Source organism: Sander vitreus, chromosome 3 (assembly GCF_031162955.1).
Source record: "Sander vitreus isolate 19-12246 chromosome 3, sanVit1, whole genome shotgun sequence".
NCBI classification, from domain to species: Eukaryota; Metazoa; Chordata; class Actinopteri; order Perciformes; family Percidae; genus Sander; species Sander vitreus.
The window spans coordinates 16,647,013-16,665,134 of NC_135857.1; the positions used below are offsets into that span (position 1 = coordinate 16,647,013).

The 18,122-nt window shown below is 39.5% G+C and overlaps 1 protein-coding gene across 2 annotated transcripts; it reads left to right on the forward strand.

The window, feature by feature from the left end:
* The first annotated feature begins 342 nt into the window (after window positions 1–342).
* Window positions 343–17,659, forward strand: foxn1 (forkhead box N1). Of its 2 annotated transcripts, none has more exons than XM_078246285.1 (9): window positions 343–875; window positions 5,211–5,349; window positions 6,334–6,627; window positions 9,877–9,972; window positions 10,198–10,328; window positions 10,485–10,581; window positions 12,261–12,468; window positions 12,692–13,129; window positions 16,816–17,659. In XM_078246285.1, the coding sequence occupies exons 2-9, from the start codon at window positions 5,335–5,337 to the stop codon at window positions 17,127–17,129; spliced, it is 1,593 nt and encodes a 530-aa protein (XP_078102411.1). In that variant the 5' UTR covers window positions 343–875; window positions 5,211–5,334; the 3' UTR covers window positions 17,130–17,659. The 2 variants fall into 2 exon arrangements, with proteins under 2 accessions (XP_078102411.1, XP_078102410.1); XM_078246284.1 differs by having other exon boundaries at window positions 345–875; window positions 12,689–13,129.
* The last annotated feature ends 463 nt before the right edge of the window (window positions 17,660–18,122 follow it).

An 18,122-nucleotide genomic window follows, 5' to 3' on the forward strand; every position in this document is an offset into this window, starting at 1 on the left:
TCCGAGAGGAACTCCAGTTTAAATTTCTCAAGAAAAATTAAAATGAAAAGATGTCCCTGGGGAGCATCTTAAAACGTGCCTAAGAGATGCCTGGTGGTTAGTTTGATTTCACATCCTGCAGACCACAACAGCCTGATTGGTGGGTATGTCCATTCATCATGTGTATCATCTTCAGAAACAGAAATTTCCAGTTTGACTGCTTCTGTTTTTCAGAGAAACCAGTGCTTTCGGTTTTGCTCTGTAGCTGCAACTTTACGTGTGTTCTTGCATGCTTCAAATGCACAAATGATTCTGCCTGCATTTACTTGTGCACAGATTTGTTTGAAAGCGCAACAGTCAAGTGGAACTGGATCAAATTTAAGACAGCCTTTGCCATGGGTGTGCTCAGAAACCAGGGCACTGCGCCCACTCTCTGCCATAGGCTGTGATCAGTAGTGTATCTTATGTCCCGTTTCGACAAGTAACTGTTTAGTCAGTCAAAGAAAGACTGATGGAAGGAGGAAGAGAATGTGCTGCCAGCTGCCAATGACTGACATTTTGGAACCTGTTGCAGCAGGTTTTTCTTTCTGTACATCTTACGGCTGGGCTAGCCTGGACGGGTGACGCACGCACGCACGCACACACACACACACACACACACACACACACACACACACACACACACACAATCTGAAACCAGCCCATCAACCATTTCCATACATATGTAGACAGTCAATCTAATCGAAGTGCTTCAGAGGGAAGAGGGGACGTGAGGTGTCCAGATCCATTAGGGGTTAATGGGCTCAGATGTCGACAGAGGGTCTGAGTGAGAAAATCTGACTGAAACTACAAATTGACAAAGAAGAGAGGGCGCAGTTACTGTTTGCGAAGGCTAGGTGAGTTCATTTGACAGTTTTCCAATTGGTGTTTATATAAACTGCTGCAACAATTTTGCTCTTTTTGCTTTGATTTACTCTTTTTACCTCCATGTTTATGTAGTAACTAAGAGAGAACATAGTACTCCACTGCTGCTGTTTGCTCCGCTGTAGGTGCTGAAAGCTGGTTCACCGCTGTGAACTTTGAGCGGCGGCCTTGTCATGTCAACACTGCTGACAAAACACTGTCAGTATATAATCCTGACAATTAGACGAACAGATATACCGGTTCTTGTCTTATTTATTATTATTACTATAGACACAAAAGAGCCCTACATTATGAACATTTGTGTAAAGCTTGTGAAAGTTTGGGCAAATTTGAGGTACTTGTATTTTATTTGAGTTTTCCAATGTTATGCAACTTTATACTTGTACTCCACTACATCTCAGAGGCAAATACTGTACTTTATACTCCACTACATTTCTCACAAATTTCGCTAATAATGCATACTTTTACTTAAGGAAGGTTTTGAATGCAGTACTTTTGCTTGTAGTGGAGTATTTTCACAGTATGGTATATTATATTAAGTCAAGGATCTGAATACTTGTTCCACCACTGATTGTCACTAATGTTACCGAACCTTTTTTTTTTTTTTTTTTACACTTTTTAGACATCTTTGAAATCAGTTTAGAAGTAAATTGAAATATAAATCTATTATATTTTGATATAGCATAATAGTTCATTCAAAATAAGGTAACGTAATAAAATGATGTAATGGGATGCATTGTCCCTGGTTCCCTACATAATATAGATAATATATAATATAGAAAATAAAGAGGATTCACTGAACCACAGCAAAACTATCCTCACATGATACCAATGCAGGTGATTCATGACACAGCTGATACTGTACTGTAATGAAACATTATCATACAGGCCCAACACCCAGCTTTTCTTTATTCATACACAGTGGCAGTTGAAGATTTAAGATTCAAGTTTCCTTTTATTGTCATTCAGTAAAACACAGAAATATATAAAGCACGAATGAAATTACGTGCATGGCTCCTTTAAAAACAAGGTAATAAAATAGAGCTCTATGAATAAATATATATTTATTCATAGAGCTCTATTTTATTACCTTGTTTTTAAAGGAGCCATGCACGTAATTTCATTCGTGCTTTATTTATATATATATATATATACAACCTAGTTCTAGACCACTTCAAATGGGACTAAATGATTAAAGTAAATAAAACATTGCATGTTTAAAGAACAAAATTGAGCAAAGATTAAAAAACGCTAAATACAGGTTAAATTTGATTTTGGAGATATTTGACAGAGCCAAATATTCATTGAGGTTTTTGGAGAAGTGTATGGAAGAATTATACAGATCAACAACACTAAAGTAAAAATACTCAATTTCAAGTAAAGATCCTGAAATCAAAAGTAAAAGTATAATCAGCAAAATGAACTTACGAATCAAAGGTAAGAGTAATTATTAGCCAGCAGAATGGCCCCTGTCAGTGTTACATTATCATATATTATATTATTATTTAATTATTATTGATTCATTAACATGTAGGCTTAATTTACTGCAGCAATACAATAAAATATATAAATTGACTTAAGTTTTTTAAAAGATCGCCATGTAATCATTTTTGGGAAAAACTGATGATTGACTCAAATAGAGAAGCACCCAAACTGGGGCTAAATCTGCACGTTAAACATATTCACGCACGCACGCACGCACGCACGCAAACTTCTCTTTCTATAAGTGCATCCGTTCTGGCTGGTGGCAGCGTGTCTGTCAAGCAGATGAGAGGATTTAGTGCCACAGTTGTTAAAAGGCAAGCTCTCAACTTTCACCTTGACACTTTAGCCTACTTTGATGTAGAGATAAAGAAGCCCTGATTGCTACTTCTCTCTCTCTGACACTGCACTACTGCACACACACACACACACACACACACACACACACACACACACACACACAGCTCTCTGCCTCAGCATTATTTGGCTTTACGTGACCTAACAGCCATGGTTTGTTGGCAGTTTTAATGAGCTTGGTTTATGTTGGGGGTTGAGGTTACCTTTACTGGAACTTGGGCCACGTGTCTGTCACCTCCGCTGGGATCAGATAACACTTATTTACACTTAGCCGGATAAACCTACCCCATGTACATCCAAATATGTCAAGCTTTGGTGTTTTAATAAACTGACAATGAAAATGAACTCTTCTAACGCCTGCACTCATACTGTCAGAGGACACAGTATAGTATATCTCGCAGATTTACAGTAGAATAATGACTCAGTAGATATGATCTCAAAGGATCAGTGACAAGAAGTATTTTATCTTGACATACGCTTCCTGTCAGAAAAACAAACAGCTTACTTTGTTTGCCACTTGCATGTTCCTCTCCTATCTGCTCCATCTTATCTGATCTTATTTGATCTAAAATTCAAAGGAGTAGTCTGAAGTTTTGGGAAATACACCTAATTGCTTTCTTGCTAAGTGTTTACTAAGCTAAGCGATTTTGTTTTTTTGGATTGCTAAACGACAGTGGGCACAACTGGAGCCACATGTGCAAAACTCTAACTACAGTCTGCGTTACCAACAGTCACCTGAGCTAAACAGTTCACATCACCTGCAAAACTCATTTTTAAGCAACACAACTCCTCACACACGTCTCAAAACAGGCTCAGTGCAATGAAACACTTTGAACAATCCTCATCAAGACAACACACACCGTCACTCAGAACACACAGAGTAAAAGCACTAGCATCAAACACCAATACAGGAATTTGAAACTTTTGAAACTTTTCATCTTTACAGTTTCAATAATTTGAGTGACTTAAAACTAATTCATATTTTATTTAAAGAAGAGTGACATTCTTCCACATGAATCTTTTTTTATTTTATAACATACCAGTTTTTTTAAGGCAAACAAGAAGGAATGAAAATCAGCAATTTGCTTAACTATATATATATTTATTTTGTCTGTAGTAATTTACGTAATAACTAGAACAAAAGTTACAAAGTAAAGGTATGTAATAGTAACAGAGAATTGTGGGGCTAATCCTGCCTCTCTCCAGCATCAGGCCACACATTTTCATCAACAGTAAGTGTGCAGTTTTACTATAGTAAAGGTAGTGTTTTTCAGCTTTTTTACAGCTGTGTATGTAACCTCAGACATCTTGCCTGGACATATTGGTATCTTTGTTCTTTTACCTGTTCACTGTTTCTCTTGAACTGTACAGTGAATAACTGCCTCATTTTTATTAGGTGTTTCTTTATTTACAAAACCAGGCTTTCTGAGCTATATATGTACAGTATGTGTTCACTACACTAACAAGTCTAAAACAAGACACCTGTTTAGGCTTTCAGCTGAAATTGCAAGCAACAGTGTTTGAAATGCACCAGACTGAAATCCATTCTGTTTTGAATGTGTGGTTAACATTTTTGACAGCAGTGTGTTAGCGTTTGAACAAAATGGTGTAAATCCACAGTGTTGTGCAGGTTGTAGTCAAAGCCATGGGATACGTGTGGAGAGTTTTGAAAACTGTGTTCAAGCAATAAAAAACAAACTTGAGTTTGGTCCACATGAACTGCTGCTGTGCAGACTGTAGTTAGAGTTTGGCACATGTGGCTCAAGTTGTGCCGACTGTCGTTTAGCAATCGAAAAAAAAAAAAAAAAAACTGTAATAGGCTACCATTCTCATGTCTTATTGTAAATATGGTGGCAGCAGCTGAAGGTAACAAAATGCACTTCTGAGATGTTTGCATATGTTTTTACCTGTGGACAGAGCCAGGCTTTCTGTATGCTTTTTTTTTTAAGATTATTTGTTGGGCTTTTCCACCTTTAATTTTTGACAGGACAGCTAGGTGAAAAGGGGCGGGGAGAGAGAGAGAGCGAGAGAGAAGACACGCAGGAAATCATCACAGAGCAGATATGAACCTTGGACCTCTGTGTCGAGGCATAAACCTCTCAGTACATTGAGCCATCAACCTGGCCACGACTGCCTGTATGCTTGCTCCTATTTCTAGTCTTTATGCTAAGCTAAGCTAAACAGCTGCTTGTGATAGCTTCATATTTAGAGTTGGGTGTTTCTGTACATGAGAGTGGTATCAATCTTCTGATCTGACTCTTGGCAACAAAGTGAACCATCACATTTTCCCAACATTAAAAAAAACTATTTCTTTAAAAGCATAATATTTGTGTGAACAAAGTGTGCAAATGACAATTCTAAAAACTGAAACAGGTCATCCATTGCAAACTATGCAGATTCCCCAGAAAATGCAACTGACTAAAGATTGATGACTCCCATCTCAAATTAAGTTTTCCATCTCTTCACAGGAGCAGATTTTGGTGCAGAATTTCAGACTCCCCTACATTTTCCCACACCAGGACAAAGTCTCAAACATCAACCCCTCAGGCCAGCCTACACACCTGTGAGCCCGGTGGGACTTGCTGCCAGCAGATGGCAGAATCACAGGTACTGAGCCACCTCAGGCCTTCCTGTTTTAACCCAAAACAGCTTCTTCAACACTGGAAATATAAAATGTGACCCTGCTTATACAGTACATCGACAAATGGCCTTTGCTTTCCATGGGCTTTCCAAGGACTATTGTTTTTAAAGCAAATTATTTACATCTGGGGGAAATAAAGTATGTAAGACCAAATTGTTAAAGGATTAGTTTGACATTTTGGGAAATACGCTTATTCACATTCTCGCAGAGAGTTTGATTGAGACCACTCTCATGTCGGTAAGTATGAAACTACAACCAGCAGCCAATGAGCTTAGTTTAGCATAATGACTGGTATCAAGGGGAAAATGCTAGCCTGGTTCTGTCCAAAGGTAAAAGGAAATCAGTTTATTAGCACCTTAAAAGTAAAACAAATAACATGCTATATGTTGTTTGTATAACCTGTACAAAAAATATTTTATAGGGGGTTATGTGCCACACTATTTCTTGGCCGGGTGCAGTGAGTTGTGCTGTGAGGCCAGGCTAGCCCTTTCCCATTGTTTCCAGTCTTCATGCTAAGCTAAGCTAACCAGCTGCTGGCTGTAGCGTCTAATTCTCAGCAATAAAGTTAAAAAGCATATTTCCCAAAATGTTGAACCACTCCTTTAATCTGTCAGACAGTTCCAGAAAGTTAAGAAATAAAATAACTCAAGATGTAAGTATGTAAACATGTTTGTTCAGGTTAAAAGGCTGTTCTGGTTCATGTGGATTATTTATACTATGAGAGAGGACGTTTTCTAGCAATGGCCTCAGGGGATTCCTAGTAAGCATCTTGGCAACTTCTTGGTCCAGAAATGGGAGTGGAGACATGATTGAAACATTGAACCCAGCCCTGATGGGTTTATCAACAGTTAGTATAGATTTATTGGGATTTGCATTTTTAATGATCTGTATCCACTGTGATGTTGATCACACCACATACTAAAGTTGCCAGGGATGTCTGCTTCACCCAGAAAGAAAGCAACACTTTCAGCTTGAGGACCGCGGCTTTGAACAGGAGGCACAGCGCTGATGGGACCATCGGTTTAGGGTCAGGATCAGCACCGGGACGAGGCCCCGTTGACTCTGACCGTTTCCACCCATACCGTCGACAATTCAGCGATGGAGCAGTGACGGCTGCGGGTTGCCTCCAACAGTGCTTGTCTTCCTTGAGCTGTCTGCAGGAGGTGTGCACCTCTGACACTCTTTCACACAGGTCAAGTAGCGAGGCACCAACATCCTGGGACCAGTACAACGGCAGTGTTCAGGTTTCTAGATTTATGTTACATTTATTTTACCCTCACCTATTCTTTCAGTTTGTGCAATCCAAAACAACAAGTTGATGACCAGAAATGTGTTAAATGTGTTAAAGATGCACTACACTTTGTTCCTCACTATTGTTAAGACTATTGCACAGATGCCTGCACACAGTGATCAACTCATTGGTATTCATTAATAACATAGGAGATGGCTATAATCAATATTTTTATAGTAACGATGTATCATGTGACAATGTGAAAGGGGTCGCTCGTAGTGATAAACCTACAGAGAATTATCACCTGAATCTGCAGCTGAACTTGTGGCTTGTTATTGCTGTTTTTTTGTTGTTTTTTTAAGATCAATTTGTATTGCTTTTTTAACTTTAAACATACAGAACAAAGATACACAAATTGAACAGGAACACAAACTCTCTCTCTCTCCCACCCTCTGCGGGGAAAACAAACAAACAGAAATCACACCTTGCCTAATCACTCTCCTCTAGTTCTTGTGGCGCTGAGGTCATTAGGTCTGATATTTGTGCTGCTGCGTTTTTCCATAGGTTGATAGTCAATGATTTGGCTTTGTTAATCCTTGCTGTAGAGAGCTCAAGCATAACTATGTCCAGAAAATATGCCAACCACTGTGTTATACAAAGTGAATGGGGGGGGAAGCCAGCGTTGAGCTATAATTTTCTTAGTTGCAGTTTAGACGGCTAGCCAAATTTTCCTCTGTCTCCCAAGTAGGTGTAATTTAGAGTCGTCATTAAGTAACAAAACAATCGGGTCAGTAGGAATTTGACATCCTATCACATCAGATATTATTGATGTTGTTTTTATTCCAGAACTCATGCACCTGTTCACACTCCCAGACCATATGCAGGAAAGTTCCAGTTTGTTCAGGTTGACAGAACGTGCAATATGGATTGGGAATGACTTTAGAGACATATCTCTTCTGAGGAGTCCAATATGTCCTATGACATATGTTGACGTGGCTCTGCTGGTGATTTAGGTTCTTGGAACAGTGGAAAATGTTGTCCCAAACTGTCTCCCAATTAATTGCGTTCCCCTCAGGGCTCAGCTCTTGCTCCCATTTCTTTACTATTGGGAGTTCTCCTATAGATACTTGCATCAGTTTAGCATAAATCCTGGACACCAATCCTCTCACAGGAAAATCAACAAACCATTTAATGACTGGGTGCGCCTCAAGACTGTTTCCCCATGGCATTCCATAACATTTTAGGGCTGATCTTAAGTGAAGATAAAGGTATAAAGATGTCCTGGGGACCATAAAACTAGCTCTCAGGTCCTCAAAACTCAACATACCTTTCTCATTGCATAGCTGGTCTAAAGTATAAATACCTCTGTCACTCCAATGGTTACAAGCAAAGGGTTTGTTCCCAGACATTAAGTGTGCATTGTGCCATATTGGGGTATTCAAATGCCACTTATTGGTATAGCGTAGTTGCTCCTCTACCTGTTTAAAGTTGGTCAGTGTATTGATGGACACACACCTGCAAAGGCAAGGTCTTGCAGTCTTAGACTTCCAGTGAGGTTTTGCTCTATTTCTCTCCATGGAACTGTAGATGAGGGGTCCATCCACACTCTGAGGGCCCGTAGCTGAAAGGCTCTGTGATACACTTTAAGGTTGGGGACGGCCAGGCCTCTGGTGTTTGTGGTACGTTGCAGGGTAGAGTATTTTAGTCTAGGTTGTTTATTATTCCAAATATACTGCCGAATTACGGTATCAAGTTTCTTCCAGAAATGTATTGGTGGGGGTAAGGGGATCATTGTACTTAAGAAATTCACACAAGGAACTATGTTCATTTTAACAACAGCAATCCTGGACCATAGCGATGCTGGCAGCGCAGACCAATTGGCCAGATCCCTTTGAACACTACTTAATATGGTTTCATAGTTGTCCTGGACAACTCACTGTAGCGATGTGTGTATGGTGATGCCCAAATATGTAATTTTGCTTTGGGTTGGTATTGTACCACTAATAGCTGATGTCACCTGTCTGTTGTTCAATAGAAGATTAGATTTATTCCAATTCATTTTATAGCCGGAGATTGAGCCAAACTCGTTGAAGATCTTAAGTTTTGGAACAGAGTTCTCAAGGTCAGAGATGTACAGCAAAATATAATCTGCAAATAACGATATTGAGCTGTTATTGGATTTAATCTGGACATTACATATTTTATTTTGCCTTAGGCTTGGGCTAACGGTTCAAGAGAGATCGCAATAAAATAGCATGGGGTCGCGAGCCCTGTTCAATGGAGAATGCAAGCCATTGGTTGAGACTATGGCCGTGGGATTCACATATAAAGTACGTACCATGTCAATGAAGTTGGTCCCCAAACCAAGCCTCTCCATTACTTGCCACAAGTAGTTCCACTCTAAGCCGTCAAAAGTTTTTCCGCGTCCACTGATAAAACTGCTGCTTTTGTTGGAAGTTTTTTGGCTTCTTCTTACATGAAACAATCTACGTACGTTGTCTGCAGCGTGACGCTTTGGTATAAAACCTGATTGCTCGGGGTGGACTAGTTTCTCAATGAATCATACTAGGCGGAGTGCCAAGACTTCGGAATAGAGCTTAATATCAGTTCCAATGAGGCTGATGGGCCTGTAGTTTGAGCACTCTGTAAGATCTTTGCCCTTTTTTGGTATGACAGAAATTAGTGCAGTGTTGGTTTGTTGTGCCCCTCTCTATGGCCGAGGTTAAAGTTTGTAAAATGATAGGTCCTAATATGTCAAAGTATTGTAGAAGAAGTTAAACAGTTTTTAATGCTGATTTAAGTTCCTCTAACGTTATAGGTTGACCCAGTTGTTCTGCCTCCTCTGAGTCAAGAAGAGGCAGGTTTAGCTCTTTTAGGAACTCCTGGCACTGTGTCGGATCTGGGTTGCAGGAGGACTCATACAACTTTGAATAAAAGGATTGAAAATTAGCACTTATCTTTAGAATTCATTGAGATACCTCAGTCCGTGCGGATGCTGTTGATAGCAGCTCTGGACTCGCTTTGTTTTAATTTCAGAGCCAGCAATTTGCTTGGTTTACAACCATTAAAATAGTAATTTTGCCTCACTCTGTGCATTATGAATTCAGCTCTCCTTCTTAGCAAATCATTTAGCTCTGCTGCTAATTTTAGACACTGACATCCCTCCATTAGTGCATGTATAGGTCCTAGGCATGTTTATGTTTATTATTACAAATGAATACAGTCTAGATGGCTTTTCCAAACAACTTCCTTATTTTTGCAGAGTTCCTACCCAAAACTACCAACTCTACCAGCAAAGCCCTCCTGCTTCCTGTCTCAAAGCTATCCATCCTACAGCTCATCGAGCCCTCTACAACAGGTGAGTGAGTGAGCCATCAAGGAATACTGTAGAAGATCTGATGTATGTGATGATTCAAAACGTGAGTGAGAAATATTTAGGTTTGAGGGTACCACAATAATCTATACGAGCCAAGATAATGCCACCCAATTTGTTTCAAGAGCAGCAGGCAGTACATATGACTCACCCAAACAAATAAAATAAAAGGTCATAAAGTGTGTGTGTTTGTGTGTGTGTCTTCTACAGGTCTCATCTAGACTGTATCCTAATAATGATCAGTCCAACAGCTCAAAATATTGTCTCCAAAGTCTCTCCAATCAATCACACCAGGAGAGCACCACACAGTCCCACTTCCCCAAGCCCATTTACTCATACAGGTAACATTGCATCACATTTCAACATGTATTTGCCAACATCCGTATTTCTGTCTACCTTTACATAGTCATATGTAAAGCAACAATGTGCAGAATTCCACATGTAACATAACACATACATAAAATGCTAATGTAAAAATGTTTCCTTCATGACGGCAGCATCTTGATCTTCTTGGCTCTGAAGAACAGTAATACAGGAAGCCTGCCAGTCAGTGAGATCTACAGCTTCATGACTGAACACTTTCCCTATTTCAAGGTACCAGGATTCATGTTTTCTCTATTAAATGCTGATTTTAACCAACTGAAAAAACCTCAGGTTCATCAGAAGCACAAGCAGAACTGAAAAACAGCGACAAAATGTCGCTGTGAAGTACAACACTTTAACAACCCATACAAATATTCTGCTCCAGCAGTCACTATAGATCAATTGATAGTCTTTCAGTAGTAGATCAGTAGCTTAAGGATTCACGTTCAGGTTTGCCCAGTGTTTTGTTGTGCACATCCCTTCAGATGGTTAAAGCCTGATTCAATGGCAGAAAATACAGCAGAAAAAGTTGCTATTCCATAATTGGCAACAACTGCCTACACTGCAAAGCAAAAAGGTAGATGGACTTCAATAAGAGTCTAAAAGAGAGTCTGAAACATGCATCAATATCAGCAAAGCGTTTCAGAGATGGAGAAAAATGTTGCTGCGGCTCTAACTAGCTAGAGCCTTGAATCACAGTATGTCATCGCAAAGGGCTTTAAAAAGAAAGCAGGACAGTAATTATCATAGAATTGCAGGATGATTGAAAGAGATGACTGGTACTGGTACAGATTACTGAGCGTGTGCATATGCCCATGCTTGTCTGGTGGGAGGGGCTCTGGACAGAGAGGGGAGAGCTGCAGGAGGAGGGCTGTATTTTCAAATTCCTGTTTTGTTTGTACCTTTTCCAGAAATCTGCCACCCCAGCTTTAATTACTCCCTAAAAAAATCAATATGCTACACCTGCAGCTTGGTGGCCCTGGACCAGCTGGGGTAACATGTTGAAGCACGAGGTTGGCATGGCAGTTTAATGAGGAGATTGTGTGTGTGTGTGTGTGTGTGTGTGTGTGTGTATGTGCGCGTGTGTGTGAGAGGATATTGCAGGGACTGTTTCACCATTCAGTAAATCAAATCTAATAAGTAAAACCAAAGAGCTATCATAATTATATGTACTTGATAAATTCAAATATTCTTTTAATATTAATCAAATGAGGCAGCTGCAGGATTGAACCTCTGTTTGAACCCTGGTTTGTCACAAATACTGTACATTCTTCAAAGGTTTGCAGGTATCTACAAATCAAAAAAGTTCAGACTCACCTCTGGAAAGAGCTCAAAGACTTGCTGCCATTTATATTCAAGAAGGGACCTTATAGATGGCTGCTTTCCAAACAGCTGCCTGTAACATTAAACACAGGCTGCAGGGCCAGATGAGGCAGATGAATGATACTCCGCAGAAAGTATTTTTGAATTATCCTTGGCTATTTTGCACTTTCCAAAGGAACTAAACACAGTGCGTAGAGCTGAAAATGTGTTGATTAATCATTCACTTGATTGACATAAAATAATTTGCCAACTATTTTTCATTTCATTGTCATTTGTCAACATTCACTGGTACCAGCTTGTAAACATTTACTGCTTGTCTTTGGCTTATGTAATAGAATGTCATATATCATTGGTCAGACAAAACAAGCTATCTGAAGACGTCACTGGAAGATAATATTTTACAATTTTCTGGCATTTTATATGGAAAATGATATGAAGTATCCTGGTAGCACAGTGGATAGGATGTTGCAGCTCTAATAGTGTGCTCAGTACTTTTCTTCATGTACCACTCTGAGAGAGAACAGAACAGCTGCTTTAAACCTTTTATTTCCCATCTTCTGCATTTATCTACCACTCTCTGTTGTCAGTCAGCTCCTGATGGATGGAAGAACTCTGTGCGTCACAACCTCTCCCTGAACAAGTGCTTTGAGAAGGTGGAGAACAAAAATGGGAACTCGTCCCGTAAAGGCTGTCTTTGGGCTCTCAATCCAGCCAAGGTGGAGAAAATGCAGGAGGAGCTGCACAAGTGGCGTCGCAAGGACCCTGTCACTGTTCGCAGGAGCATGGCGAAGCCAGGTGGGTCCCCTAAATGCGAGGAAATCAAGTGGGAAATAATTTTTTTACAGAAGATTGATTTTTACAATGGATTCATTATGGTAAGAGATTAAAAGGTCAAAGATGTACTGTACAGACATTTGCCCTTTTAATCAGTTCTTGCTGATCTGACCTGTACTTTTTAATTTTAGTAGGCTATATATTTGATTCAAACTTTATTTGATACACACTTTTTCTACAGAAGACCTTGATCGGCTTCTGGGAGAGAGACCGGACAAGTTAAGGTCTGTGCCACTTTACACCAACCCAGCTTTTTTATCCAGAGTGGCCCCTATCTACGGCACCACCACGTCATCTTGCACCCCAGTCCAGCTCCGACCACCCTACCTACCCGTTCAACGTCCACAGTATGCCCAAGTTCAACCTCAGCAGCCCCGTTTCCTTCCCCCTGCTGCTGCTCACCCCAGCAACTCATTTGCACTGTACTCACCATGTGGACAGCTGCCTGCAGCTGGCGTCCCATCAGCCACTGGAAGCTTGCACTCCCCCGTGACTGGTAAGATGCCTTACGCCCTACAGGCTGAGTTCAGCTCCAGGAACATGCAGGACTTGCTGTTGGAAGGAGACGCCAGTTATGACATCGACACGCTTAACCCCAGTCTGACTGACCTGCAGCTGCAAGGTACGAGAGTCAGGCATGTTTTTTTTTTTTTTTTTTACTGTGCAAAGAGAGAAAGTTCTGAATCAATCGTACACACACACACACACACACACACACACACACACACACACACACGTGAAAAAGAACTCATCACAGATACATCAAAGTCTTGTAGCATGCTAGCAATTGCTTTCCTCATTTTGTAACTGGGATGTCAAAATGTAGCATCATATTGTTTGGGTACAAAGTCTGCATTTGTCGATTAACAAAAATCTTGTCTGTATTAAACCTTTGTGCTGCTATCAGGCCTCAGCAGACATTTTCATGTCAAAGAAGCAAAAGCACAGGTGCAATGAATTAAATTAACGATGGCTCTGTGACATTTTGCTTTATTTTTCGTCATTCTCTGCTACACCTTTTCCACAGCAGACATTTTGACTATTCAAAGCAGAAAAGGCATGTGTATGGCCCATAGTATGTGAAGCACTTTGAGCATTTATTCCATATCCTTGATTTTAAAAGCCAAGTTTCTCAACTAGTAAAAGCCAAACTTACTAGTTCACTAGTTGGATTGTTTCTGGACGTTACTAGTTAACTAGTGCGGTCCAAAATGTCTACTTGTTAACTAGTAAAAGCCAAAGTGTGCACTAGTTAACTAGTAAGACACAATGATAATGAGGAGGAGGGGAGAGGGGGATTTGAGGCTTCCTGTTGGCTCTCCAGTTTAAAATAAAAGATTCTGTGTTCTGTGAACCATCTAATATTACCTGGCACATATTGTGGAATTTGTTCTGTATGTCTGAATGTTAAACATTGTCGTTAACTAAAATAAAAACGAGGCATTACAAAAAAACTATAACTAAACTAAAACTGTAATGTCTGTTTACAAAACTAACTAAAATAAAATAAAATTATCGAGTAAATGTCCTTAGTTTTCGTCTTTGTCAATCTTTCATAGAGCAAATAACTTTATATCTCTCCGACCATGACATTTCCCGTAGACATGTATAGTTTCCGACTGGGAACCCAGAAATTCCGACATTCCACGTCAAAATGAATACAACATGTCCGTGGCTCCGTGCCTCTCGCCTGGCATCATGGCGGTACCGAAAGTCGGAAGAAAGCGGCAGTCCTATTTGATTATGATTATGTCAGATAAAAGCGCCTTGCAGTGGAAGGTGGTAAAATATGTGGACAATTTATTACAGGGAAAAATCCTACGAATTTGAAAGTACATTTGAGAAGCGCACACAAGCTAGGAGGCTAACCTAGCTTACCTTAACAAGGTAAAGGAGAACGCAAAGCCCCCTTTCCCCGAAACAGAAGCTAACCCCGGTGACGTTACGGGCATGGATGTATGGATACAGGGCCAGGCAGCATGACGGAGACAACAGCAGGACAGAGAACACTACAGGAAGGCTTTCACCGGCGACCCGATAGCTGCTGGTTAGTAAATACGCAGGAGCACCAAAAGCGGGAGGAAGCGTGGGTTAATGTGTGGATTGATACTGGGATGTCTACACAACTGTGTGACTCGATTGACTTCAAAAAGTTCGCCACTTTACTCGAACCAAAGTTGAAAACGTCCTGTTCATGTCTTCTTTAGTCTGTTGGCTATTGAGGTTTTTTTTTCCTGGAACACGTCACATTTTACACATACTGCGTCTTGTGTAGACTGTTTACATATTTATGACCATATGTAGGCTACATTTTATGTACTGGTGTTATTGTTGAATACATTGTGAATACATATTTCTAAAATTGTACGATGTTTTTGTTGAGTTATTATTACACAATACTTTTTCTGATCTTTTTGAATCCCCCAACAAATAACCCATATTACAAAATTAAGACTAAAACTAATACAAACTAAACTAGCAAACCCGCTTTAAAAACTAATTAAAACTAAACTGAATTTGAAAACAAAAAGTCAAAACGAAATAAAAATAAAAACTAATGAAAAATGCAAAACTATAATAACCTTGAAACCAATCAGGACTAAGGATTTTGTTGTATCCCGCCTACTTCATTTGCATGTTGCACACTAGTTAACATAAAAAAACATTCACTAGTTAACTAGTTGATGCCTGTTTGAACTTTACTAGTTAATTAGTGTGGTGGTGCAACTGTCATACATGTTAACTGGTACAATTTTATCACATCACTAGTTGAATCAGTGGAGGGTACATGTTAACTAGTATTCATTTTTGTTGAAGTAGTACAATGGGAACGTCAACTAGTGCGCCAAAAATATATACTAGTGTGACAGAAAGCCCAACATGTTGAACAAATGTCTCACTAGTGGTGCCCAGACACTTACTAGTGCTGGGTGAGGCTCAACCAGTTAAAGGAAAGATCCAACATGTAAGAAAAATTGTTCAACATGTTCTGTCAAGGTCTTTACATGTTCAGGACAGAGTCCAACTAGTGAGACAAAATGTCTTCCACTAGTTAACCAGCGAGGAAAACATTGTGTCACTAGTTAACTAGTGAGTCATTTTGAACCTAACTAGTTAACTAGTAAGGTCAAATGTGTGTACCTAGTTAACCCTTACTAGTGGATATTTGGCCCTCACTAGTTAACATGTATTAACATATATATATATTTATTTTATTTTTTTCACAATGAGGAGCCCATAAAATCAGGGCTTGATCCTATGGCATTTGATCCCATAGTAAATGTGACTTTATAATGGTAAATCTGCCACTTCAAACATGTATAACTAACATAACATAAATAACTGCATTATAGAGAAACTCTTGTGCAAATGTTGCTGTTAAGACTGTTTGAAATGTCAGCACAAGCATATTCATTTCAAAACAGCCAAACAAAAGCAGTTTGAGGTAAAATGAACTAATTTGAGGTACTCTTGATATTTTTGTCCTAATGCTATAATTCATGATTTTAAATAAAAAATATTGCATATATTTGTGTTTTACTGTGAAAAAATGTATCAAGCAGAGCATTTTTAAACAGAAAATACAATGTTCTATGTTTTTTTCATTGTGGTTAATATAAAAAAGAATCATGTTTTCCTCTGGATAGTGTATTAAGGAGTGGTATTAACACAGAAAGCTCTTTAGGCTTTTGAGGGTTAAACTTTGGCTAGAGGGAGTTCTTACTGGAGAGCCAATAGAAAGCCTTAAAGCCCCTTTTCCCCACCTCCTCATTAGCATTGTGTGCTACTAGTTAACAAGTAAGCATTTTGGCTTTCACTAGTTAACTTGTAAACATTTTGGACCCAACTAGTTAACTAGTAAAGTCAAAATGTATCTCACTAGTGTCACTAGTAGGCTTTTTTGACATCACTTGTTAACTAGTAAATATTTTGAGGTTAACTAGTAAGACAGAAAAAGAGGCTTCAACGTGTTAACTAGTAAACATTTTTGTCTTAACTAGTTAACTAGTAAGCAACTTTGGACAACATTCAACGTGTCAACTAGTCAACATTTTTGCAGCTCACTAGTTAACTAGTAGGGCTTTTAGTGTTACTAGTTTGGTCCACAGGACCACTAGTGCTTCACACACGTGACAATGTGACCGTGAGCCACCATGAACAGTACCAGGACCCAGAAACTGAAGCAGTTAAATAGAAATTCAGCCATCATTATTTTTATTATTTACACCTGTACTTTTCTTGCTGTGACATGTCCAAAGGTCTGTTCTTTAATCATGGAGTTACAGATATGTCTTAATTTTTGCTCAGGTAACTTGTGGGAGGAGTTACAGGAGGACAGCTTGCTGTCTGATCCACAATTTACCACCACAACCCCATCCACGACCTCCGCCCTGCAGGACCACAGCGTCCAGACCAGCTGCCTTCAGGCCACGCCCCCTGTCGGTCAAACGTCAGAGGTGACTGCCGTTGGTCGACGAAAAGCTGAGTATGAGGACGAGAACGCAGGAAGAAACTTTGAGCAGCATGGTTGTTTGAATGGACTGCATCCTGTGGCTTATTCGGGGATGGAGAGTCTAGCTGGGTATCTGACCTCCTGTACCAAATCCATCTCCTTAATGTAAATACCTGACTGTTTGGGCTCTTTCACACTCCCTGACCATTAATGTAATATATTAACCTGAATGGGGAATATTGTTGCAAGCAGCGTCATGCCACAGTATTAGCTTGGTGGTTATTTTACCCATCAAATCCTCTGTTTACCATAGTGTGACAAACTGTGTGTTATATCCTTTTTGGCTGTTTCAATGCACATGTCTTTCCCACGATTTATTTATTTGCAAGAGCTCCTGTTATAAAAAGTATAATATAAAACATATATAAGTTGTTCATTTTATTGATGCATTAATATATTTGTGCATTCTTGCCATTTCAGTTATTTTAGTCAGTTAATACCAGATGATGAATTGCTTTATTCAGTATCTAAGAGTTAGGGTCCTCCATATTAGAGAGTAAAACATATAAACACACATTGTTGGAGGATGTCCTCTTCTTTAGCACCTTACATTAAACTGGCTGCAACCTGAAACACATGTACAGTTGCCTGGATTATCCTGCTGTTTTATGTGAACTGATTAAAATTCACTTAACTCTGTTTTTGTTCTATTTTGACTCAAGTGGATCTAAAATGACCTCACACACTGTTAATTAGTGCTTTTCAGTTCTGGCTGCTTTTCCAACTATTGAATGTGTTTTATGGTTAAAAAACCCCCCCCAAAAAAACCCGACCAACCTGTGAGATAGCGTATTGTATATTTTACAGTCATAAGCTCCACTGTGATACTGGCTCAGCATAAGAAAAGCTGTTTACACTGACATCTAATGACAATGCTTGCCTGATGGATGATGATAGGTGGTGCCATGGCAACAATGCAGTAAGACTGTTGTCACAGAAGATGGCAGCAAAGATACTTTATGACCTGCAGCTTGTTCAATCTTCTGATGTAACAGTCACATCTTTTACTTCCTGTTCCTATTTCAGTTGTTTTCTACATTATGTAGCCTGATAAACGTGGAAAATACAATATAGACCACCTGCAAACTTTATTTACCGGCAT